Source organism: Saimiri boliviensis, chromosome 10 (assembly GCF_048565385.1).
Source record: "Saimiri boliviensis isolate mSaiBol1 chromosome 10, mSaiBol1.pri, whole genome shotgun sequence".
In the NCBI taxonomy this organism is placed as follows: Eukaryota; Metazoa; Chordata; class Mammalia; order Primates; family Cebidae; genus Saimiri; species Saimiri boliviensis.
Genome location: NC_133458.1, coordinates 82,404,950 through 82,432,445, shown reverse-complemented (window position 1 = coordinate 82,432,445; position 27,496 = coordinate 82,404,950). Strand labels below are relative to the sequence as shown.

The 27,496-nt window shown below is 37.0% G+C and overlaps 1 protein-coding gene across 15 annotated transcripts in view; it reads left to right on the top strand.

Moving 5' to 3' along the window:
* Positions 1-27,496, top strand: part of CRPPA (CDP-L-ribitol pyrophosphorylase A) — a 653,179-nt gene that overhangs the window by 245,233 nt on the left and 380,450 nt on the right. Inside the window, exon 10 of one of the 15 annotated variants that reach the window (XM_074379562.1) lies at positions 20,022-20,066. The exons of the other annotated variants lie outside the window; for them this stretch is intronic. Coding sequence (XP_074235663.1) covers positions 20,022-20,033 — 12 coding nt within the window. The 3' untranslated portion in view covers positions 20,034-20,066. The remainder of the gene's footprint in view (positions 1-20,021; positions 20,067-27,496) is intronic. 15 annotated transcript variants of the gene reach the window in all.

The window sequence follows — 27,496 nt, the reverse complement described above, 5'->3', positions numbered from 1 at the left end:
TGCTAGTTTTAAAAGCTCTGCCTTGAGGATCCATTGAAATATGATAAAAATGTAGTATTTCTTGGAATATACAAAGATCTGTACTTTTCTCATGCCTGATACTGTACCAGTTAGGGGAAAGAGCTAATTGTTTTTTGCTCTTTGCTTTGTAAACAAAGAGTTTACAAAATGTGGTAGTTCAGAGAAAATAGGTGTTTATTTTTCTATTTGATGACAGTCAAGGTAGACTATCCAGGGCAGTTAGGAACTCTTCTTCATGTAGTAGTAGCTCTCCCAATTTTATTTTATTATTTTATTTTTTTGGAGACAATCTTGCTCTGTCCCCTAAGCTGGATTATAGTAGCGTGATCTCAGCTCACTGCAGCCTCTGCTTCCTGGGTTCAAGGATTCTCATGCCTCTACCTCCCAAGAAGCTGGAATTACAGGTACTTGCCACCACACCCGCCTAATTTGTGTATTTTTAGTAGAGACAAGATTTCGCCATGTTGGCCAGGCTGGTCTCAAACTCCTCACCTTAGGTGATCCACCCCACTTAGTCTCCCAAAGTACTGGGATTATATGTGTGAGCCACTGCACCTGGCTGCTCTTCCAGTTTTTAATGCATAACTTTCAAAGTCATTGGTTGTAACCACCCTAAATGGTGGTGAAAAGAACAGAAGCCTTGGCCACTGATTTTCCTCTTAGGCAAGTTGAACAGAAATTGGTCACATAGTTTATGAAAATCAGTTCAGTTTACAGACAATTGCAAAATAAGTATAGCTAAAAAGCAAACAAAAACAAAACACACAAAGAAGTTGTTTACATAATTTTTTCTTGTATTCCGTTGGCAATAAGGGATTAGTTACACGACCACACTGGTGCCAAAGGGGACTGGGAAACACAATTCCTAGCCAGCAGCCATGTCTCAACCATGCTTTATTGTTATGGAGAAAGGTGAAGAAAAGTCTTTAGTTGATAGCTAACCAATGTCAGCACAGACACTATTGGATGTATAAGAAAAGCTATACTGTTTTAAGAGTATCTTTATACCCATTAAGATATTTTTGAAAAGTCAAATTTTGGGTTGTCATATTAATAGTATACTAGTTAACTGTGTGACTGTAGATTCAATGACAATAAACGAATTTCATGCAACATCTTTTAGCTATGCAGAAAAAATGTTAAAGGAGAGAATACTGGTATAATATTGTGTAAAAGGCCAGTGGGTGGAAAATTTCCAACTGTCCCTGTTCTATTAATATTTTCCAATATCTTTAGTTATTTTCCTAAAGTAACTTTATTCCATTTAGAAATTTCAGTAGAAATTTATTCACAAATATCTACTTCTTCATATTGTTTTTGGAATTGGGGTTCCTACTCCCTAGAAACTTAGAATTCAGAAGGAGAAATGTTTATAATGACAGTAATGTATAATATGTGAAATAAAAGGGTGGTACAAAGGAAAATGTTTTAGAGAAGGCCTCAAAAATAAGTGATTCCTACTCTGGGATTTAAAGAATGAATAGAAATATCTACATTTACAAGAAGGGAAATCAAAGTGACACAACAGGAAGCAAATATGGTATGTTCAAGGGCTTGGGGGCCCACAAATGAATTGATTTAAGTAAGTGAGGGACAGAGATGGGACAGAATGTTAAGGTTTACCTTGGTGCTTTGCTGACAATTCAGCAGGATCTGGTTGGTGATTTAAAACCCCTAGAATAGTTGAAAGAATTTCTGGGATGTCTGTCTCTAGTCCCTTTTTTCTTAGCTTTTAAACATAAAGTATATCATTATTAAAAAAAAAACTAGCTGATTTATTACCCCCAAAATTTTAAATTCAAATTTTAGGATATAATAATTTTTATGCAATGGTAATAGCTCAAAATTGTGAAAAAATAGTATGCCTTTCCTTCTAACCGCATATTATGTCCTACATCTGTTTTTCTTAAATAATAAACATAAAACAATATAAACAGCACCATCCTTTTTTATATTTTGATAGGGGGTTTTGCTCTGTTACCAAGGCTGGTGTGCAATGGCATAAACATGGCTCACCGTAGCCTTGACCTCCTATGCTCAAGTGATCCTCCTTCCTCAGTTTCTGTGTAGCTTTTTTTTCTTTTTGATAGAGACTGGGTCTCTCTTATGTAGGCAAGTTTTGAACAATTAGGCTCCAAAGATCTTCCTGCCTCAGCCTCCCAAAGTGCTGAGATTATAGGCATGAGCCACCACAACCAGCCTTTTTTATTTTATTTTTGCCTCCTCTTTCAATTAGTCAATAAAATGAGTTTAAAGACTATGTTATGTAACTTTTGTCACAAAATTTGCTAATACAGTGATCTAAAATAAACATTCTGCTTTATTCTAAGCCATGTAAAACCATGAAGTGATTATTACATACCATTTTGGAAATGTTTTAGAAATCCAATAAAATTTTTAGAGTGAAGTTGTAGGTAAGAGGGTAGCCACTGAAGTGGGGGGATCAAAACCAGAGAAGAATGAGATCAGATTTGCTTTATAGAAAGATCCCTTTCGGAACAGCTTGGTGGATGTATTGGGAAGATACGGGAGTCGAAAGAAATGCAAGCAAAAAGGAAGCAAGGTGAGAGGTGACTAGAGCTTGAGACTTGGCTGGGATGATGGGTAGGGACGCACAGGGTAGACTTCAGACATAGTGGTGGAATTGATAGGTCTTTAAGTGTGAGGCCAAAGGAAGGGAGGAACCTGGAATTACTCTGGTTCCAAGCTAGCTGTCTGCATAGGTGGCAGTAATGTCAAGTAGAGTGAGGACTGGGAGAGAGGGAGCAGCTAGAATAGGGAGCTGGAACATGTGTTTTCATTTAGAAATTTAATATTTCATTAATATAATTGCAATAATGTTCAGGATGACTTGGTTTTATCCTAATAAATACGGATGTGTAGCAGAATCATATTGTTTCCATATGAGAACCTTCTCCCAGCTCCCAGATGTCCTTCCAGGTACTTTGTCTAACTCTAGTTGCTTATCTTGCTCACTTTTGTCTTTCCAAATCAGAATAACAGAAAGCTTATGAATTTCATTTCTTGGCTCTTTCGGGCAAAAAAAAAAAAAAAAAAAAAAGTGCAGTATTTGTGTTCTGAAAGATTTCCCAATGTCTCAAAAACAAGAAATATTTCTTCTCCTTCTGAAAAGCTTCCTGCAACTTACTTTGAAGTCTTTGTTACCAAAGGAATTAAGTTAAGAACCTTTTTTAGACCACTAGATTGGGAGAAAAAAAAAAAAAACGAAATTGCATATCATTGCTGCTAACATACTCTGCTGTGTTAGGCAAAAGATGTCACCTCTTTGGAGCTATATTTTGCTATCCGTATTAAATCAAAATTTCTTGGGGTTGTTGACTTGATTTTGGGTGATCTACGAGCCCCTTAAAGTAGTATGAAAAAATGTCTCTGCTGATGCAAGTACTTTTCCACAACAACATCCACAGCTTTAAGCAGATTCTTAGGATTATGGGACACCCAAAAAAGTTTCTTAAGAATCGCTATTATGATCATTTGACATGAAGACTGAATTTCTTGCCATCACTTCTGTATTTTAATGGAGGTGAAAATATTCACCATAGCATAGAATGGGATTTTCTTAGATGTAGACCTATTACTTTACAAATTTGTTCATAAGTTGTGCCTTGTCTTTTAGTTTTTCTCTGATCTTCTGAGATGACATCAGTAAAATTCCAGCATCTGGTCTCTGTGGGAGAGATAGGAGTAGGAACAAAGTTACAGAGAGGTCACCAGAGGGAAATTCTGAGTGTGGTCAAAATTTCTACCACCTGACTCTTAAGACTAGGAGCTTAGTTTTTCTTCCCTTTACTCGTGAACACCACCAGAAAGAATGTTAGCCCCTTGGCACAGCCCTTTGAGAAAGCTGCCAATGTCTGTACCAGACACAAAAATTGACTGCACAGTACAAGTGTGGGCAAAACTTAGCAAAGTCTTGTCTAAGATAGACCAGTGACAGTTATTAGCTAAAGCAAGTGATATAAAATGAGTGTTGTCCCTAGAGCTATTTTTAAGTCTGAATCTTGGCCAATTACCCAAACATGCTTGTTTTTAAGATTCTATATAGTTTAATTACATGACTTTTTTTTTGGCTTTTGAATAACTCAGTAAATATATACGAGGTTTAGCTACATTTTCGTTGGCTTAATTAAAAAAAAAAGATGTAGTCCTCATAAAACGTATATAGCATCTCTATTGGCCTTAATCATGTTTATGCTGCCCCTCCGCTTGACTTTCCCTTGTATTTCTGCCATATCCTGGATGGCAGTGCTTCTCAAACTGAGACTAAGGAGGGCTTGTTTGTTATATTTGGAAGTTAACCTCTGTTACTGTGTTTCTTTTAAGTAGCTTGTACAGTTGACTGTTGAATAATGTGGGAACTGAAGCGCTGACCCGCTGAATAGTTAAAAATCCACTTAAAACTCTGGACTCCCCCTGAAAACCTGACTCCTAATAGCATAATGTTAAATGGAAATCTTACTGGTAACCCAAACAGTCCATTAATGCATATTTTGTGTATGTGTCAAATTCTGCATTTTTACAATAATGTTAGGTTAAAGAGAATGTTACTAAGAAAATCACAAGGAAGAGAAAATATCTGTAGTATTCCTCAAGTGGAAGTGGATCATTGTAAAGGTCTTCATCCTTATCATTTTCATGCTGAGTAGGCAGAAGAGGAGAGTTGGTCTGTGTCGGGTGGCAGAGGTGGAAAGTGAGGCAAGAGAGGTGAGTTCACTCAGCGTAAGCTGTATTGAAAAAAATCCTTGGATAAGTGGACCTCCGTACTTAAAACTTATATTGTCCAAGAGTTAACTGTGAATATGACCCACCAGAGTTAATGTCTGAACTAGTTTATGGCCTGTTCAGTGACATCAACCCACTGATCACTTGCTTAAATATGGGGAGGGGGGAATATGATTTGTAGAAATTTTTGCACCTCTAAAATAAGACCATTAATTTATGTAGACTATGACACTGATAGCTGGCCCACAGCTGTGGAAAAAGAAATAAATAGAACAATACACAGATAGTGGCAATACTGATTTACTCAAAGGTAATGACTCATCTTGAGGCCTGGCACGGTAGCTGATGCCTGTAATCCCAGCATTTTGGGAGGCCAAGGCAGGCGGATCATTTGAGGTCAGTAGTTCAAGACCATCCTGACCAACATGAGAAAACCCTATCTCTACTAAAAATACAAAAAAAAAAAAAAAAAAAAAAAAGCTGGGTATGATGGCACATGTCTGTTGTCCTGGCTACTCAGGAGGCTGAGGCAGAAGAATTGCTTGAACCCAGTAGAGTTCAAGCAATTAGAGTTCAAGCAATTAGGGTAGAGGTTACAGTGAGCTGAGATCATGGCACTGCACTCTAGACTCGATGGCAGAGTGACACTCAGTCTAAAAAATAATAATAACTCATCTTGAAGATTGATAATTGTCAAACTTTCAAGTTTGAATCACCTGTAACATAAAATTAATATTTAAAATCATTAATCAAGGGTAGCTATTAAAAAGACTCATGTTTTGTTCCACAATCAACAGCAAGAGGAAATCTAATGTAATTTTAATTTCTTATCTGGGAAATCAGTCCAAGAAGATGATAATTTAACAGTGATTACTTATATAATTAATACTTGGAGATGCATTTTTTTACTCTTACATTATAACAGAAGTTTAATTTTATTACTCTGAGCATTTATACATGATACACTCTTCTCTAAAAGCATTTCCTCACATGTAACATATAATTCATGAAGGAAATGGAGTCCTTAAAATTTACCCAGTGTTCCTCATGAGTGGGAGTTGAACAAGGAGAGCACATGGACACACAGAAGGGAACAACAGACATCCAGGCCTGTTGGGGGGTTGGAAGTGGGAGAGGGAACTCAGAGGATGGGTCAGTAGGTGCAGTAAACCACCATGGCACAAGCATAACTCTGTAACAAACCTGCACGTTCTGCACATGTATCCCATTTTGCTTTAAGAAATAAAATTATCGGGTGTTCAATAAATGTGTTTATATTTAAATTTCTTGAAACAAAAACTTTTGATTCGCAGTAAGGTAAATGAAATAGTCATCCAATAGAAGTCCGAGTATTAACATTTTTAAACCCTCACTGGGGTTAGTAACTGTTTTCTTGAATATATTATAGGTCAAATGGAAAGTTGCTTTTTTTTTCTATTAAAGTTAAGTTTATATAACTTACAAATTCATATAAAGTATATTTTATACTATCTGTACACATTCAATATACATCAAACTAACATCTCATATATGTTATTTTAAATTTATTTCCCGTTGTATCTTGATTATAAAATACTTATCTACTTACACATAAAATGCTGAAATTACATGGTCTCAGATTTCCATCAGATTTTATTACACTTTTCAAATGCAGAGCATCTTTTCTTTTATTACCATATTCACACTGATTATATATAATCATCCTCTATTTGTGGTGATTTAAAAATTATTTATGGAGAAATGGAGCATAGGTTCTTTGCCATTTTGAATTTCTTGAGAATCCTTCTGAAGAAATTCAGAAGAATTTCTGAATGTTTGAAGAATATGTTGTTCAACTTGGTTGAAATTTTAATTTCATGAAATTTTGGAGTTTTTATTTGCATACTAGGTTTTCAGTCAGGAGTAACCTTATTATGTATAATTTGCACATAGTTTTAACCCAAGACGTGATAGTGTGTTGTAACTTCCTACAATACTTACTTGTATTTTTCTAGAAAAATTATGTTGAACATGTTTTATGTTACAGTTTTCTTAAAATAGAGTCTTACAAAATAATATATGGCAAACTAGATCAGACAATGTGTACAGTATTATTTCAAAAGTATGTACATGAATGTAAATATGTAAATAGAAAACATGGAAGAAATACACTTCAAAATGTCTAGGAATAAGATAATTTTATTATGTTTTACTATATTTTAAAATGGTTTTCTACCCATCTTGATGAATTTTTTTGGAATTAAGAATATATATAATCATTAGGATAGGCGTAGTAACTATAGTGGTATCTTCTGACTGTTGCAAGGAACAGGCAAGATAGTATTTCTACTTCTCTATGAGCACAGTGCCTTTGTTTACCGTTGATAGAAATAACAAATCTTCACAACCTACATTTCCTTTACATGACTATCTCAGTTTTGAGACTGAGGGCAATTTTGAGTAAGTTCTTTTTCTGAGAAGACTCCTTTCTCAAGGTAACTGAATAGATTTTGCTAAATTGATGGTTTCAGGTAATGGTTTGTAGTTTGAAGCTCCTTTGTCTGTCATTACTCGAAATATTATCTGTCTTGGAAGAGACAACACATTAATGAATAATGATTTATTATCTTTGACTCATTTAGTCATTGAGGTACATTGTTCCCACCTCATCTATATTATCTCATTTTATCGGGCTACCAGTGAATCCTACTGATGTGTTAACAAAATTCTGACAAAGAAACTATTTGATTTTTAAATTAGTGACTGCAAAACAGGCATGCTATGTTGAATGTGTCCTCCAAAAAGCCTGTGTTGGGAACTTAATCTTCAATGCCACATTGTTGGGAGGTGGAGCCTAATGATAGATGATTAGTCCATGAAGGTCCTACCCTTATGAATGGATTAATGCCATTTGCCGGACTGGATTTATTATCATGGGAGTGCGTTTCTTATAAAAAGGACTAGTTTGGTATCTCACTTTGTCACTTATCCTCCTGCCATAGGATGACACAGTAGAAGGACCCTTGCCAGTTGCTGGCACCTCGATACTGAACTTCCCAGCCTCTAGGACTGAAATAATTTATTCTTTATAAACCACCCAGTCTCTGGCATTCTGTTAAGCAGCACAAAATGGACTAAGAAAAGGCACCTTTCACATTTTCTTTAGCATATGGTGTTCATTCAGGAAATGTTGCTGACTGACAGGCTTAACTCTTACTCATTTCTCTTCTTGTGCAGTGGTAGTGTTTTTAAATTCTAAAACTAGAAAAATAGCATGGATTTCCTGTTTTATATCATGTTTTTGATGTGAGATGAAAACCATCATTAAAAAGCCATGCTTCATATTTTCAAAGTGTCATGGGTTTCTTTCAATTTCATTCCTAACATTTAGCATCCTCAAAATGATGATTTATCCCGGAATATCTTTAATATCCTGCAATGCATAGCTGCTTGGATAATGTTGGGGATATCTATCCTTTTTAATAAGACAGGGACCTTTATATTTTAATAGTTAAAATAAATTTTAAAAACCAGAAAGTAAGAATGTTGCTGGTTATTCTTATATTGAGGAAAAATAAAACTAATACATTCTATTCCCCTAAATATTCAGTTACAGTTTTTGATAAATCTAACATTATTACAAAGGCATTATGCTCATTTAAAATCTTCAATTATAAGAATAAAAGGGTTAAGTAATGATTTTACAAAAATACTATGACTATTTCCAGTGAGGAATACCAGTTTCATTGTACACAAAATGTCTCAATGAGGTTAAAGAATAAGCCGTATCTGTAAGGATGTAAATGATAGTTTCTTTCTTTACTTTTTTTTTGACTCTTGCTTTGTCACCCAGGCTGGAGTACAGTGGCGTGATCTTGGCTCACTCCAGCCACCTCCTTCTCTGTTCAAGCCCTTCTCCTGCCTCCGCCTCCCGAGTAGCTGGGACTACAGGCACATGCTGCCACACCTGGCTAATTTTTTGTATTTTAGTAGAGAACAGGGTTTTACCCTGTTGCTCAGGCTGGTGGTGAATTCCTGAACTCAGGCAGTCTGCCTGCCTTGGCCTCCCAAAGTGCTGGGATTCTAGGCGTGAGTCATTGTGCCCGGCTAATAGTTTCTATTAATGATATAGATGTAGTTAGAACTCAACTGTAACTTTCATGAATCAACTTCCTAGTTAACTTCAGAATTTAATTTAGAGGGATGCTACATAATATTTCTTTCTTTTTTTTTTTTTTGAGACGGAGTTTCGCTCTTGTTACCCAGGCTGGAGTGCAATGGCGCGATCTCGGCTCACCGCAACGTCCGCCTCCTGGGCTCAGGCAATTCTCCTGCCTCAGCCTCCTGAGTAGCTGGGATTACAGGCACGTGCCACCATGCCCAGCTAATTTTTTTGTATTTTTAGTAGAGACGGAGTTTCACCATGTTGACCAGGATGGTCTCGATCTCTCGACCTTGTGATCCACCCGTCTCGGCCTCCCAAAGTGCTGGGATTACAGGCTTGAGCCACCGCGCCCGGCCTACATAATATTTCTTTAAATATAAGTGATACTATGTTTGAATACTAAATTTTGTAGAAATGGTACAAGATAATGGCCTCGATTCCCTCCATGTTTTCAATGTATAGTGTTATATATAGTGTTGTATGTAGTGTTAAAATTTCTCAAATCCTAATGAGAAATTAATGGTCATGGCAGAAAAAGGATATATGCATGTTTCCTGTGCTTTCCCTCTATAACGCTGTTCTGGATAGTGCATTCTGTAATACTATCCTGGACTTGGTCTGTCTTTCCTTGCTGTGGCAGGATAGAGTGAAAATGTTTCAGCGTTTCAAATCTGTTACACATGAACATGACCAAGAGGAGCCAAAACTGGCTACTCATAGCTCCTCTGAAAAGTATTTTAAAATACAGATTCCTGGGATCCATAGAATCTGAATCAACCTGGTTCCTTCCAAAGCATTAATAACTTGGCTTATGGTGACTTGGTAAAACAAACCATATGTATATTCATAGTACCCTACTTTTACTTTATAATCACATTCTACATGTATGTATTGGGTAAGATCATGAGCATTTTGTTGTTGGTAAAGACAAAATAAATTCAATGAAAATATGAATTGTACTTTCAGAGAAGAAAACATATTTTTCCTAAGTTTTCTTGGGGGTTTTATACTTTTTTTTTTCCATTTTTAGTTGGTACATAATGTACATTTTTGTCAGAGTGATATTTTGGTACACATATAGAATATGTAAAGATAAAAGCAGGGTAATTAGCATATCCATCACCTCAATCATTTATTTCTTTGTGTTAGGAACACTTAAAATCCACCTTTCTAACTTTATAAATATATGCAAAAATTATAATCGATAATACATTCCATAATATTATCACAGACTTGGTCTGTTCAATGCACATTGGAAACAGGAGGAAATCAAGGCCATTATCTTATATCATTTCTACAAAATTTAGCATTCAAGGATAATATCACTTATATTTAAGTGCTATAGAATGCACTCTCCCATCTAGTTGTAATTTTCTATCCATTAACCATTTCCCTGTTTTCTCCTGCCCACTACCTTTCCCAGTTTCTAATAACCAAAATTCTACCGTCTACTTACGTCAGCTCATTTTTTTTTAAGCTCTCACTTGTGAGTGACGGCATGTAGTATTTCTTTTTTGTGCTTTACTTATTTCACTTAATGTTCTTGATGTTCATCCATGTTTCTGAAAAATGACAGGATTTCAGTGTTAAATACTGAATAGTATTTCATTGTGTATACGTACCACATTTTCTTTATCCATTCATCTGTTGATGGACATTTAGGTTATTTTCATATATTGGCTGTTGTGAATAGTGCTGCATTAAACATGGGGGGCCTAGATCTCTAACAATACTGATTTCCTTTCCTTTGGAAAAATAGTAGTGCAGTTGCTAGTTCATATCACAGTTGGATTTTTGATTTATTGAGAAATTGGAGGTTGCACTTTTAAGAGAAAAATAAAGTTATACCTTTTCCTCTTAAGAGGAAAACAAAGTTATGTGTAACTATGCTGAAATTATTTAATGTATGCATATAATATGTATACATGTTTGTTAATATGTACAAGTATTTTTAACATGCTATACAAGAAATTACATTGGGACAGATAAAGTATGTTTATAAATAATAGCTGTATGAGTCTTTAAATAGGGACAGACAATATTGAGGCCTGAAGGAGACTGATCATTTTAGTTTGAGATGATTGAGAAATACTTCATGGAATAGATTTCAGCATCAATTTGTTAAGACTGAAAATGTGAAATACTGCAAATTCTAAGAATGAGGGTGGGAACCAAATTATTATTTTATTAATGAAAAGGATAAAAAGCCTGACACATAGTTGGTATGGAAATATTTGTAAAATATGGATGAATGTCAAATTTTATAGGAGGTTTGTTAAGTCAGAATGCAAATGATAGAATGCTTGGGATACCTGTTAATATGCCTTTATTCTGTGAATAAATATTTTTTGAATCTGTAGTATGTGCCAAGACCTTGTGATAGGTGCTGAAAATTTCAGACATGCTTTATTCCTCCAAAAGCTTAGAGTACAGCTTAATTTCAGTAGCAAAACATTTATTTTCAAATTTTTCTTAAAACAGAGGAAGTTTGTTTACTTGAACTCATTGATTTTGTTAAATAAGTTCTTTTTACTTATTAAAGATAAGTAAGTGCATAAATGACATTAGTAATAAGAAGACTATGCTTTGTAGAGACATGCAACAAAGAATGTGTTTGTGATTGGGAAGTTAAACTGAGTGGTATTATAACCACTCATAATTATATCAGGCTATTGATGGGAGATTTGATTTTGAGGGTGAATCTCTGAGAGGATATAGAAGGGATAGAAGTAAAGCATGTGGCCTGCATCAGGGAAATGCTTTCCTTGAGGCCAGAGATTTTGCCTTTTTGAAAGGTAAGGTGAGTGTATTAGTCCATTCTCATACTGCTAATAAAGACATACCCAAGACTGGGTTATTGACAAAGGAAAGACATTTAATGGACTCACAGTTCTGCATGGCTGGGTAGACCTCACTATCATGGCGGAAGACAAAGGAAGAGCAAAGGCACATCTTACATGGCAACAGGCAGGCAACAGGGCTTGTGTGGGGGAAATCCCATTTTGAAAGCTATTGGGTATTTTTCACTTTCAACCTGAAAATGAGTTACTAAATGAGTTTCTTGCAGGTGTTAACAAATAATGTAGCAGAGTTCAATCTGGGTAATTTAGGAGATACATTTCTTTTCCTTTCTTCCTTTATTGATCAGTTTTTCCTGTGTTTACTAAATATCAGGCATAAGGGACCTGAAGGCAAGTATAATCTAGTTGAAAGAGAAAGATAAAAGCTTCTGGTTTTTGGATAGTATTTCTATTTTAAATTATTAGGTTGGTGCAAAAGTAATTGCAGTTTTTAAAATTAATGGCAAAAACCACACTAACGTTTTCACCAACCTAATATTTCAGTGTTAATATTATTTAGATATGAAAAACTCATTCTATAAAGGTTTTTAATTTGTCTTTTTCCCTCAGCAGGATCAAATGAATGAGTCTTAAACTGTATGTGAGAATTATATTTCTTAGACTTTTCATTTAAATCTTAGACAAATTCTGGCATGAACAGGTAGGTTCAGGGATGTACAGGTCAGATTTTGTTGTCTCTGCTTTGCAAAGGAAAAAAGAAAATTAAGAAGCTTAATGATTTACCCCAGATCACAGTGTTCTTAAGTCTCAGATCTTTGAGTAGACTGCTGTTTCTACCTCCTTGTATTCCTCCAAATACTCCACACTGCCTCTTACTCAGTTATTAGTTTTAATGCCTTTCTCATGTTAAGTGAGCTCATAAAGAGGGTAAATCAGCTGGGGGCAGTGGCTCACACCTGTAATCCCAGCACTTTGGGAGGTCAAGGTGTGTGGATCACTTGAGGTCAGGAGTTGGAGACCAGCCTGACCAACATGGTGAAAACTCATCTCTACTAAAAATAGAAAAATTAGCTGGGTGTGGTGGCGGGCACCTGTAATCCCAGCTACTTGGGAGGCTGAGGCAGGAGAATTGCTTGAACCTGGGAGGCGGAGGTTTCAGTGAGCCAAGATTTTGCCATTGCAGTCCAGCCTGGGCAACAAGATTGAAACTCCGTTTCAAAAAAAAAAGAAAAAAAAAAAGAGTGGTAGAGGAGATAAATGGGCCCCTTACAATGTTTACTAGATATTTTCACTCATTCTTACTCTCTACCATTGGTCAAATTATAAGATAATTTTAAAGAAAATTATACTATTCTTTAATTTTGTAGGATATAGACATTTTATATAATGAAAAAAGTATATCAAAGCCATAAAGTTACTTTTTTTTTTCTGTTTTTATGCTTTGGAGCTTGTGTAGGATTGCAGTTCCATTAAGCTCACTACGAACTCATGGTAGATAAAACATGAAACAGGTTAATATAGGTAAATACAGACTTGTAATATAATTTGGATATCCTCTCATGTTTACTTAAAAGCTTTTGAAATATTCTTGGTATATAGTTTTTGAAGGCATTTCCACTTCTCTACATTTCACAGGCCATACTAAAAGTTAGTTTTAGCTTCTTTCCTTTACTTTGAGGAGTAGTACTTTTGCCAGTGCTATCTTTGCATAGACAAATTTGCTTCTGGAAATATTATAGGTATTTCAGCTGTAAATCATTTGTCCTACCTGAAAGTTCATTATTGTAGGTGGTAAGTAAACAGCATACATTCTTTAGAAATGATTATCTTGTTTTCACATAAATAGCTATAAAGGCTTCAGATGGAGAAATAAGTCAGATATATATACATATAAATGGTTGACATAGTTTATGATCTTTTAACTTTGCTGACTTTCATAGCATGCAGGTCGTATTGTTGTTTTAATATTTATGTTATCCATTTCTTGTCACTTCAAAAAAGAATAAAGCTTATGCTGTAAAATATTTTCCTCTGGGATATTTTCTTAGGTTTTAATGAAGCATTACTGGTTTAATGAACACTCAGTGCTCATATTTTGTATAAAATTATAATTACAAGCATTTATTATACAATTCATCTTGGGTTGTTTGTGTACTGCATACATTGTGGAAATAAAAACGCAAAGGTAACAGTTATCTTTAAGTCTGGTGCAGAGTTGTTTATTTCCAAGGTAGTTTTCTGTAGGAAAAGCTTAGAGAAAAAAATGAGTGGATATTCTAATCAAAGCTAAAGTACAGGATCAGTCTCATTGGAAGAAAAGTTAAACCTCTTCTTAGAACAAAATAACAAGACCAGTTTAAATAATATATAGTATTGTTAATCATAGGCTAATAAAAGGAGATTTTGTGTAGTGGTCTCTAAAATTCAGCCTTCCTTTGAATGTTAAATTTTTAATACTCTCTTTGTTGCTATTACTATTTTTTTAAAAAGTTAGTATATGAGCCCATTTTTTTTAGAAAATAATTTTTAAAATACAACAATATATCAAAGAGAAATGTTCTTATTTATCTGTTTATTCTACTTCTTTCCTGAGGTGTCTTAGTCTTTTGGGCTGTTAAAAGCTATATACTAGGTAGCTTATAACCAACAGAAATGTATTTCTTGTAGTTCTGGAAGCTGGGAAGTTCAAGGTCCAGCACTGGCATATTCAGGGTTTGGTGAGGACCTGAATCCTGGTTCATTGACTGTGCTTCTTGCCTGATTCCTCACATGGAATATGAGAAAGGCAGCTTTCTGGAGCTTCTTCAAGCAGCATACTAATCCCATTCATGAAGTCTCTATCCTCATGACCTAATTACCTCCCAAAGGCCCTACTTCTAGGGGGCTTAGGATTTCAACATATGAATTTCTGGCAACACAAAGATTGAGCCCTTAGATCACAGTAAATCACATCAAAAAGGTTACTAGAATTGAGCATCTCAGTTCTTTCTGAAATATGATTTTGATTTTGTTGTCTATAGAACTCGAAGCTATCAGATATAGGGAATACTTTTAGATACCATAATCTAGATATAAATTTGAGAAGATACATACCTTATTTTTAAGAGATCTATTTATACAAAATGTTTGTGTATGCATGTACATGTGTAAAAATGACCTGCTACTCTCACCTCACCCCAATAAATAATGGGCATCTTCTTTCTCATGAAATCTTCTTAGTGAAGGTCTTATATCCACGTATTTAATATAATGGAAACAGTTCTAAAAGATACTATGGAAATAAAGATGTTTGTGCCCAACAGTAACTATGAGTTCCTTAAGAATGTGTGATATTAAACAATTGTTTGCAGTAATTTGTATTGTAACTCTGTTTCGGGATCTAAATATTTGAAGTCAGTCTAGGTTGTAATTAGCTCCTCCTTGACCTTCGAAAAGGTTAGAGCGTTGTCACAAAAAGAGTATTTTTCTGAATCCAGATGGAAATGAGTTTAATACCCAGGACCATCACTTGTTTAAACTTGGATGAGATACTTAATCTTTGTGAAGTTTATTTTCCTCATTTGCAAAACTCAAACAGTTTTTTTTCAATTTTAATATATATATATATTTTAATATGTTTTATTGCACTTTAGGTTCTAGGGTACACGTGCAGAATATGCAGGACTGTTGCATAGGTACATACATGGCAATGTAGTTTGCTGCCTTAATCCTCATCACCTGTATCTGGTATTTCTCCCCGTGTTATCCCTCCCCCACCTACCCCCCCCGCCACTGTCCATCTCATCGTACTCCCCAAGAGACCCCAATGTGTGATGCTCCCCTCCCTGTGTCCATGTATTCTCATTGTTCAACACTTGCCTTTGAGAACATGCAGTGTTTGATTTTCTGTTCTCGTGTCAGTTTGCTGAGAATGATGGTTTCCATATTCATACATGTCCCTTTAAAGGACACAAACATCGTTTTTTATGGCTGCATAGTATTCCATGGTGTATATGTGCCACATTTTCCTTGTTGAGTCTCTCATCAATGGGCATTTGGGTTGGTTCCAAGTCTTTGCTATTGTAAATAGTGCCACAATGAACAAACATGTGCATGTGTCTTTATAATAGAACGATTTATAATCCTTTGGGTATATACCCAGTAATGGGATTGCTGGGTCAAATGGAATTTCTATTTCTAGGTCCTTGATGAATCACCACTCTGTCTTCCACAATGTTTGAACTAATTTACACTCCCACCAACAATGTAAAAGTGTTCCTATTTTTCCACATCTTCTCCAGCATCTGTTGTCTCCAGATGTTTAATGACTGCCATTCTAACTGGCATGAGATGGTATCTCAGTGTGATTTTGATTTGCATTTCTCTAATGACCAGTGATGATGAGCATTTTTTCATAGGTTTGTTGGCTTCATGTATGTCTTCTTTTGAAAACTGTCTCTTCATATCCATTGCCCCCTTTTGGATGGGTTTGTTTGTTGTTTTCTTGGAAATCTGTTTTAGTTCTTTGTAGATTCAGGATATTAGCCCTTTTTCAGATGGGTAGATTGCAAAAAATTTTTTCCCATTCTGTTGGTTGCTAGTTATCTCTAATTATTGTTTCTTTTACTGTGCAGAAGCTCTGGAGTTTTATTAGATCCCAGTTGTCTATTTTGGCTTTTGTTGCCAATGCTTTTGGTGTTTTAGTCATGAAGACCTTGCCTATGCCTATGTCCTGAATGGTTTTGCCTAGGTTTTCTTCTTGGGTTTTTATGATCTTTGGTCTTATGTTTAAGTCTTTAATCCATCTGGAGTTAATTTTAGTGTAAGGTATCAGGAAGGGGTCCAGTTTCTGCTTTCTGCAGATGGCTAGCCAGTTTTCCCAATGCCATTTATTAAACAGAGAATCCTGTCCCCATTGCTTGTTTTTGTCAGGCTTGTCAAAGATCAGATGGTGGCAGATGTGTGGCATTGCCTTTGATGCTTCTGTTCTGTTCCATTGGTCTATATCTCTGTTTCAGTACGAGTACTATGCTGTTTTGATTACTGTAGCCTTGTAGTATAGTTTGAAGTCAGGTAGAGTAATGCCTCCAGCTTTGTTCTTTTTGCTTAGAATAGACTTGGCTATGTGGGCTCTCTTTTGGTTCCATATGAAGTTTAAGGTGGTTATTTTCCAGTTCTGTGAAGAGGATCATAGGTAGCCTCACGGAGATAGCACTGAATCTAAAATTGGGCACTATGGCCATTTTCACAATATTGATTCTTCCTAACCATGAGCATGGAATGTTTTTCCATCTGTTTATGTCCTCTCTTATTTCCTTGAGCAGTGGTTTGTAGTTCTCCTTGAAGAGGTCCTTTACATCCTTGTTTGGTTGCATTCCTATGTATTTTATTCTCTTTGTAGCAATTGTAAATAGCAGTCTGTTCTTGATTTGGCTCTCTTTAAGTCAGTTATTGGTGTATAGAAATGCTTGTGATTTTTGTACATTGATTTTGTATCCTGAGACTTTGCTGAAGTTGCTTATCAGTTTCAGGAGATTTGGGGCTGAAACAATGACAATGGGGTCTTCTAAATATATAATCATGTCATCTGCAAATAGAGATAATTTGACTTCCTTCTTTCCTAATTGAATTCCCTTTATTTCTTTTTCTTTTTCTTTTTCTTTTTTTTTTTTTTTTTTTTTTTTTTTTTTTTTTTTTTGCCTGACTGCTCTGGCTAGAATTTCCAATGCTATATTGAATAGGAGTGATGAGAGAGGGCTTCCTTGTCTAATGCCAGATTTCATAGTGAATGCTTCCAGTTTTTGCCCATTCAGTATGATACTGGCTGTGGGTTGTTGTATATAGCTTTAATTATTTTGAGGTACCTTCTGTCGATACCTAGTTTATTCAGAGGTTTCAGCATAAAGGGCTGTTGAATTTTGTCAAAGGCCTTCTCTGCATCTAGTGAGATGATCATGTGGTTTTTATCTTTGGTTCTGTTTATGTGGTGAATTACGTTTATTGACTTGAGTATGTTGAACCAGTCTTGCGTCCCCAGGATGAAGCCTACTTGATCATGGTGGATAAGCCTTTTGATGTGCTGTTGCAGTCGGATTGCCAGTATTTTATGGAAGATTTTTGCATCAATGTCCATCATGGATATTGACCTGAAGTTTTCTTTTTTTGTTGAGTCTCTGCTGGGTTTTGGTATCAGGATGATGTTGGTCTCATAAAATGATTTGGGAAGGATTCCCTCTTTTTGTATTGTTCCTAATAGTTTCAGAAGGAGTGATCCCAGCTCCTTCTTGTATGTCTGGTAGAATTCAGCTGTGAACCCATCTGGACCTGGGCTTTTTTGGTTGGTAGGCTATTAATTGATACCTCAACTTCAGCCCTTGTTATTTGTCTATTCAGGGTTCTGACTTCTTCCTGGTTTAGGCTTGGGAGGGTGCACTTGTCCAGGAATTTATCCATTTCTTCCAGGTTTACTGGTTTATGTGCATAGAGTTGTTTGTAGTAATCTTTGATGGTAGTTTGTATTTCTGTGGAATCGGTGGTGATATCCCCTTTTTCATTTTTTATTGCATCTATTTCATTCTTCTCCCTTTTCTTTTTATTAATCTGATTAGCGGTCTGTTTTGTTAATCTTTTCAGAAAACCAGCTCCTGTATTTATTTATTTTTTGAAGGGTTTTTTGTGTCTCTATCTCTTTCGGTTCTGCTCTGATCTTAGTTATTTCTTGTCTTCTGCTAGGTTTTGAGTTTTTTTTTTTTATCCTGCTCCTCTAGCTCTTTCAATTTTGGTGATAGGATGTCAATTTAAGATCTTTCCTTGCTTCTCATGTGGGCTTTTATTGCTATAAATTTTCCTCTAGACACTGCTTTAAATATGTCCCGGAGATTGTGGTACGTTGTGTCTTCCTTCTTGTTGGTTTTGAAGAACAGCTTTATTTCTGCCTTCCTTTTGTTGTTTATCCAGTCAACATTCAAGAGCCAGTTGTCCAGTTTCCATGAAGTTGTGTGGTTCTGAGTTAATTTCTTAATCCTGAGTTCTAATTTGATTGCACTCTGGTCTAAGAGACTGTTTGTTATGATTTCCATTCTTTTGCTTTTGCTGAGGAGTGATTTTTTCCAATTAGGTGGTCTGTTTTATATTAAGTGTGATGTGGTGCTGAGGAGAATGTAGTGGATTTGGGGTGGAGAGTTCTGTAAATGTCTATTAGGTTTGCTTGGTCCAGATCTGAGTTCCAGTCCTGGATATCCTTGTTAATTTTCTGTCTCATTGATGTGTCTTATACTGACAGTGGAGTGTTAAAGTCTCCCACTATTATTGTGTGGGAGTTTAAGTCTCTGTAAGTCATTAAGAATTTGCTTTATGTACCCAGGTGCTTCTGTATTGGGTGCATATATTCTTAGGTTTGTTAGCTCTTCCTGTTGCATTGATCCTTTTACTATCATGTAATGCCCTTCTTTGTCTCTTTTGATCTCTGTTGTTTTAAAGTCTATTTTATCAGAGACTAGGATTGAAACGTCTGCTTGGTAAATCTTCCTCCATCCCTTTATTTTGAGACTATGTGTATCCTTGCACGTGGGATGGGTTTCCTGGATACAGCATGCCTATGAGTTTTGACTTTTTATACAATTTGCCAGTCTATGTCTTTTGATTGGGACATTTAGCCCATTTACATTTAGAGTTAATATTACTGTGTGTGAATTTGTTCCTGCCATTTTGATGCTAGCTGGTTGTTTTGCCCATTAGTTGATACAGTTTCTTCATTGTGTCGATGCTCTTTACCATTTGGTATGTTTGGTGTGGCTTGTACTGGTTGTTCCTTTCTTTGTTGAGTGCTTCTTTCAGGAGCTCTTGTAAGGTAGGCCTGTTGGTAATGAAATCTCTGAGCAATTGCTTTTTAGTATATGATTTTATTTCTTCTTCACTTACGAAGCTTAGTTTGGCTGGATATGAAATTCTAGGTTGAAAGTTGTTTTCATAGCCAGGCACGGTGGCTCAAGCCTGTAATCCCAGCACTTTGGGAGGCTGAGGCGGATGCATCACGAGGTCGAGAGATTGAGACCATCCTGGTCAACATGGTGAAACCCCATCTCTACTAAAAATACAAAAAATTAGCTGGGCATGGTGGCGCGTGCCTGTAATCCCAGCTATTCAGGAGGCTGAGGCAGGAGAATTACTTGAACCCAGGAGGCGGAGGTTGCGGTGAGCCAAGATCGCGCCATTGCACTCCAGCCTGGGTAACAAGAGTGAAACTCCGTCTCAAAAAAACAAAAAAAAAAAAGAGAGTTGTTTTCTTTATGGATATTGATTGAATATTGACCCCACTGTCTTCTGGCTTGTAGGGTTTCTGCTGAGAGGTCCGCTGTGAGTCTGATCAGCTTCCCTTTGTGAGTAACCCAACCTTTCTCTCTGGCTGCCGTTGGCTTTTTTCTTTCATTTCAACCCTGGTGAATCTGACGACCATATGCCTTGGGGTTGCTCTTGGTGAGGAATATCTTTGTGGTATTCTCTGTATTTCCTGGACTTGAAAATTGGCCTGCCTTGCTGGGTTGGGGAAGTTCTTCTGGATAATATCCTGAAGAGTGTTTTCAAGCTTGGATTCATTCTCTCTGTCACATTCAGGTACACCTATCAAATGTAGCTTAGGTCTTTTCACATAATCCCGTATCTCTTGGAGGCTTTGTTCATTTCTTTTTACTGTTTTTTCTCTAATCTTGCCTTCTCCTTTTATTTCATTGAGTTGGTCTTCAGTCTCTGATATTCTTTCTTCTGCCTAGTCAATTCAGCTATTGAAACTCATGTATGCTTTGCAAAGTTCTTGTGTTGTGTTTTTCAATTCCATCCGTTCATTTGTAGTCTTCTCTAAGCTGTTTATTCTCGTTAGCATTTCATCAAACCTTTTCTCAAGTTTCCTAGTTTCTTGCGCTAGTTTCATTGGGTTAGAACATAATCTTTTAGCTCAGAGAAGTTTGTTACTACCAACCTTCTGAAGCCTGTTTGTGTCAATTCATCAGACTCATTCCCCGTCCAACCTTGTTCCCTTGCTGGTGAGGTGTTGTGATCCCTTGGAGAAGGAGAGGCATTCTGGTTTTGGGTGTTTTCATCTTTTTTGCACTGGTTTCTTCCCATCTTTGTGGATTTATCTACCTGTGGTCTTTGTAGTTGGTGACTTTCAGATGCGGTCTCTGATCAGACATTCTTTTTGTTGATGATGAAGTTATTTTTTTTTTGTTGTTATTTAGTTTTCCTTCTAACAGTCAGGCCCCTCTGCTGTAGGACTGCTGGAGGTCCACTCCAGACCCTGCTTGCCTGGGGATTACCTGTGGTGGCTGCAGAAAAGTAAAGGTTGCTGCCAGTTTCTTCTTCTGTTATCTTTGTACCATAGGGACATCCACCAGATGTCACCCTGAGCTCTCCTTAATGAGGTGTCTCTTTGGATATATGGGGATCAGGGAGCTGCTTGAAGAGACAATCTGTCCCTTGTAGGAGCTCAAATTCTTAGCTATGAGCTCCATTGTTCTGTTCAGAGCTGCTAGTCAGGTATGTTTAAGTCTGCTGCAGCAGAACTCATAACCACCATTTTTTCCAGGTGCTCTGTCCTGGAAAGGTGGGGCCTTATTTATAAGTTCTTGATGTGCTGTTGCCTTTTGTCAGAGCTGCCCTGCCCAGCAAGGAGATAACCTAGTCGCAGTCTGCTAGCAAAAGCATTGCTGAGCTGCCATGGGCTCTGCCCAGCTGCTCTGTGAACTTCCTTGTGGTTTTGTTAATAGAGGTCTTGTTAACACTGCCTCAGTAATGGCGGTCTGCCTCAGTAATGGCGGTCTGCCTCAGTAATGGCAGATTGTCTCTGTAATGGCACACTGCCTTGGTAATGGCAGACGTCCTTCACCCCACAGAGCTAGACCGTCCCAGGGCCAGCTGTGCTTGCTGTGAAACTCTCAATCCAGAACGTTTCAGATTGCTGGTCTTTGTTGTGGAGTGGGATCTGCTGAGCCAGATGACCTGGATCTCTGTTTCAGCCCCTTTTTTGTCAGTTGAATGGGTGATTCTCTCTCCCAGGCATTCCAGGTGCCAGATTTGTGTGAATTTTTGTGCAGAGATCTGTTGTGCCGGCTGAGGCAGCCACGCTGGAGACTCGTGGCACTTTTCCATCTGGAAATCGCCAGGTCTGTAGGCAGCAAAAACTCTTTTGGAAATACGGTAATCACTTACCCTCTGTGTTCTTGCTGGCAACTGCACTCCTGAGCTGTTCGTATTCGGCTATCTTGGATCTGTCTGTCAACTCAAACAATGTTCATATCTCATGGTTATTAAGTGTATTAAATGAGTTAATTTACAAACTGCAAAACAAGCATGCAAGAAATCTTAGTTCATACCTACCTTTAAATATCTTGAATGGATATTGATGCTTTCACAATATCAAATTTCTAATTTGTAGTAAAATATGTAATAATTTTATACTTACATGGCCAAAGTGAATTATGAACTTAATTTTCCATTTCATCTACTCTTCCACATTAGTTGACTTCAACTATTACATAATTGCACTTTTTATTTAAGAAGGGAAAATCGAAAAGCTGTTGAGAAGTAGTCCCAATAATGTAAGAGTTAGAGAGATAGAATAGAAGCCAATTGTAAAGCAAGCAATACACTTTCTTACTTTTGTTCCTGTGCAGAAGATGTGAATCTTCCATTTGCCTGGGGCATAGAAGGGAAAATAGCACATAAATGCATAATAAAGGGCACCATAAGAATTTTCATGCTTCAGAGATAAACAGATAATCACTGCTATATACAAGTTAAAAATAGTTGTGGAAATAGTTTTTCATGGGAGATTAATAGCTGAAGCCCCACATGTTTGTGGTTGCTCATAATTGAAATTGCTTTGTTAGATGAATGTACTGACTGGGCAAGAAGTAGTCAGTAATTTATGTGAGCTGTTACTTTCAAAGTTCAAAATTAGGCATAGGGTGGCTCTGATTTCAGGTAAAGTTGCATATGTTGGTAGAATTATTCCTTTTTTGTCTTTTGAATCATTTATGAAGAAAATTTTTTACTGGAAAAGAATAACCTTCCCCCTGCCTTGTTTTATCAGAATGTAATGTTTCTGTACGTTTCTTTAAGTGTTCATAATAAGCTCGTGTATCCCAAAAGGAATTGAAGAATTATTTCTGGTGGTCTTTGGGTCTAATTGCTGCCAGCTGAGGAAGCAAAAGTCCAAATAAGCTGAAGAAACTTTCACAAAAAAACACTTAACATAATTACGAGGCATAAAGGCTCAATATACAGTTTATATAATAAAGTCTTACCTAACCGCAAAACGTTCAAGGACCAGTCAAGCAGAGGTCTTCACAAAGGTATATGTTAACATTTTGCTTGACACTGTACTTGCTTAGATTTATTAAAACCTTCTGCTGTGCATTTTAGATTATTCCTGTTTTAAAAGCCTTTGTAAGATTTTTCTCTTTTGTTGTGAGCAATTCAAAGAGCAAGTAACAATTGATGAAACATGAACTTCAAAAGTTAGAAAATCATTCATCCTTCCCCATTGCTTCCTCCAGGCATACTGGAATAATAGGGCTTTGAGATAGTGGCCAAGAGTGCCTAGTGTTATTTATTTATGAGTTTAATATAGTGTGTTCCACTTTAAGGAAACATGATATAAAAATTCAGACAACAAAACAAATATATGAATAGGTGATCATAACATAAAATTTTTCTGTATTTTTAGGAAAAAAATTTTAATATTCACCTAAATCTTTCCACACTGACTTTGCTTTATGATTAGGTTTAGTTGTGTGTACTTCTTAAGAGCATTTCCAGGATTTTGATGGTTAATAAATTTGTACATGATCTTGTGATTCAGTTATAATTTACAAAAGCAAGCCTTAGAAATGTGAAGATTGCCCATATCCTCAGGTCATTTTTGTCATATAATTTTTTTTGTTTTTACTTACCTGTTGAATCTTAAGGAAGTGTTCTTGATTATTGATTATTATCCCCTTGAACAACATTGGGTTAAGGGCACTGACCCTCATGCAGTCAAATGTGTGTAAAACTTTTGACTCCCCAAAAACTTGACTACTAAGGTACTTACTTACCTGTTAAGCATGATCTGAATGACGAGACTACCTAAACAGGCTTTGTGTGAGCAACAAGACTGTTTATTCACTCGGGTGCAAGTGGGCTGAGTCTGAAAATAGAGTCAGTAGAGGATAGTAGAATAGGAACTGATTTTATAGGTTGAGGGTAGGTCATGGAAAATTACAGTTTAGGGTGGCTTTTTGCATGCTGGGGAGTGGGGTGTCACAGGGTCCATTGTCAAAAGTTTGACCTATCAGTTGAGGTAGGAACAGTAGTAAAATGTCACAAGTTGGTTAATCAGGCCATAGGGTCCAGTGTCACAAGGTTGACTTATCAGTTGAGGCAAGATCAATGTGGAATGTTGCAAGGTCAGTTAATCAGGCACTTCTTCTCCTTTTGTGGTGTTTCTGTTACCTTAGACTTTCTGGCTCCAGGAGGCCATCTGGAGATGTACGAGTGGGTCACAGGGGTCACCATGGTTGACTATATTGTAGTCCATGGTGCAGTGAGTTCAAAGAACCTTGCATTACCAATAACATAATTGATTAATACATATCCTGTATGCCAGTCATCCCCAACCTTTTTGGCACAAGAGATCAGCTTCATGAAAGACAATTTTTCCCCACACTGGGGTCAGTGGGAGGATGGTTTCAGGATTATTCAAGTGTATCACATTTTTCATTAGGTTTTCATAAGTGCATTATATTTATCATTAGATTTTAACAGGCTATGGACTGATAATGGTCTGTGGGGCCTAGGGGTTCAGACCCCTGCTGTATGTATTATATACTGTATTCCTACAATAAAGTAACCTAGGGAAAAGAGGTTATTAAGAAAATCATAAGGAAGAGAAAATACATTTACAATACTGTATTTGTTAATACGGTAAGTGTACCTCATCCGTTTCTTTTCAAGATGAATCCTCTGAAATGGAAGATTTCAGCTGCAGACCTAAATCTGTGTACATATCAATCACGTCAGCTTTTTTGTTTAGTAATGCCATGACTTTTCTTCACGTTTTGAGAACACTTCCAGAATCTTCACTGGTACTTTGTATAGCTCCCATGGTGTTGTCCAAGGTTTATAGTATTACACTAAATGTGATAAAAAAACACTTAAGAACCATGAGAGATCACTTTTTACCATAACACATTTTAATGGAGAGATGAACTGCTCATGTGGAGTTGGTTAGCATCATGCAGTGTTTTAAGCAGACATTTGCAACATTTGAGTCCACTGAAATAGCAGCAGGAGGTGGCTATGAAATTATTACATTAGTACAGAATGTATCACACTTAATTTTATGCAGTTACAGTTTAATGCTCTAAATTGGTTTGCACTTGCTTGACTGCAAGTGGTGGTGTTTACTGGCTGGAAGTGGTTATTTGCATTGAGTTTTGATAAATATTAACCCCCCTTTTTTTTCTGTGTGACAGACCCTTACTTGGTCACCCAGGCTGGAGTGCAGTGGTGCAATCTTAGCTCATTGCAACCTCTGCCTTCTGGGATCAAGCAACTCTCATGCCTCAGCCTTCCAAGTATGTGGGACCACAGTCATGCACCACCATGCCCAAAGAGTAGAGATGGGGTTTTGCTATGTTGACCAGGCTGGTCTTGAACGCCTGACCTCAAGTGCCTTGACTTCCCAGGCTCAAGTGATTCTTCCACCTCAGTCTCCCAGGTAGCTGGAACTACAGACACACACCACTATGCCTGACTAATTTTTGTATTTTTGGTAGAAAGGTGGTCTCACTATGTTTTCCAGACTAGTCTCAAACTCGAGCTCAAGTAATCCTCCCACCTCATCCTCTTAGTCCCGAGACTTCAGGCCTGAACCAACAAACCCAGCCAAATGTTAACTTTACAGTAGATTTATGTATATTTTATGGTAGTAAAAGATTAAAGAAACTAGCATCTACATATATTTTGTGCATTCATAACATACCTGACTATTTATTTTTTTCGGTATTTCTAAGCTACACTATTTGCCAATTTTTACAAATTGTTGCAAATCTCCAAATAATTTTTCAGTAAATTTCCTTTTTAAAAATTTGCACATAAGTAAACCCATGCAGTTCAAGCTTATGTGGTTCAAGGGTCAGTGGTGTTATAAAACCTATAGATGTTAGTTTCATATGAAGAAATAATTTACTCTATCTCTTTTGCTACGTTCTACCTCTTTTTTACCTCATTAAAACATACGCTTCTCTAATTTTACTTTTGTGAGTATTATTTTCCCTTTACAAAGTCCTGAGTCATTCTTAATTCTTTTTTCTTGCAATGAAAGAATTCTATGTATGCTTTCTTCATTTTATGGGTAAGACTCATTTGTTTAGATCCTGTCTTCCTTACTGTAGTCAAGGTCTCCTGAGGCAAATTGTTCTCTAGCTGGGAACCTGTGAAACAAACATGTTATATGTTTCTAAAATACAATGACATTACAGGCATACAATGAACATTGCCACTCTGAAAGAGAGTAGTAGAAAAGAAATAAAGGAGTAAGCAGTCCTAATTAAGTCCAAAACCTAAAACAGATGTCATTAGATCTTAAGGCTCAAGATCGCTCTTTCATTCCATGTTCTTTTCTCTAGGCCCCTGGGGCTGAGAGTCCTACCCCTATAGCTTTGCCAGGCAGGAGCTTGTTCCTCTAGGCTCTAGGTATTCCCAGCCACTACAGCTCCTCTAGGCATTGCCCTAATGGGAGATATTTGCAGTAGCCCTTCCTCTGTGGTGGTTCACTGCCGAGGCTTTGCCCTACTGGCTTGGATCCTATACTGTAACTCTCCAAGGGTGAGATCCCAAGCCTGAAGCTCTGCCTGATGTCCTTTCAAAGTTAGGTGGTGGCTGGGCACAGTGACTCACTCATACCTGCACTTTGGGAGGCCCAGGTGGGCGAATCACTTGAGCTCAGGAGTTTGCGACCAGCCTGAGCAACATAGTGATACTCTGCCTCTACAAAAAATACAAAGATTAGCCGGGCGTGATGGTGCAGCCTGTAGTTACAGTTATCTGGGGGGGCCGAGGCAGGAGAATCACTTGAAACCCAGGAGGTTGAGGCTGCATTGAGCTGAGATAGTGCCACTGCGCTCCAGCCTAGTGGATAAAGTGAGATCCTGTCTCAAAAAAGAAAAATCTAGGTGGAGGAAGCCTTGATACCTCTGTACTCTGTACCCCACTGCCGAAATGTGTTGACTTTGTACTCCAAAGTGAGCTTCCACCACAGCGCTGGTAACATTTCAGCCCACTTGAGCTGTACATGGGGCAGCCACTTTATAACAACAATCACCTTTCCTCCAGTTTCTAATAATATGTTTCTAATTTCTGTGTGATTCTTCATTGAATGACTTTTTCCTTCCTTATTATCAACATTGTATTCAGGAACACTTAGTTATTTTGTAAGAAAACTAAAGCTTTCTAGTTTTCTTCTTTTCTTTCTAAAATTGCCGCTAATGGTCTGTTCATAGCAATGTACGTTTTTTCTTGTATACACCTCAAAACTCAGTCTCTACCCATTATCCAGTTCTGAAGTCTCTTCCACTTTTTTAGGTTTTGTTACAGAACCCCCCACTTTGTGGTGTCAATTTTTTTTAGTCTTTGTAGGCTGCTAGAACAATACCATAGACTTGGTGGTTTTATAAACAACATGAGTTTGTTCTTCACAGTTGTGGAGGCTGGCAGGTTTAAGAGGCTGGCAGAGCTGTGTCTAGTGAGGGCCTCCTTCCTGATTCATACA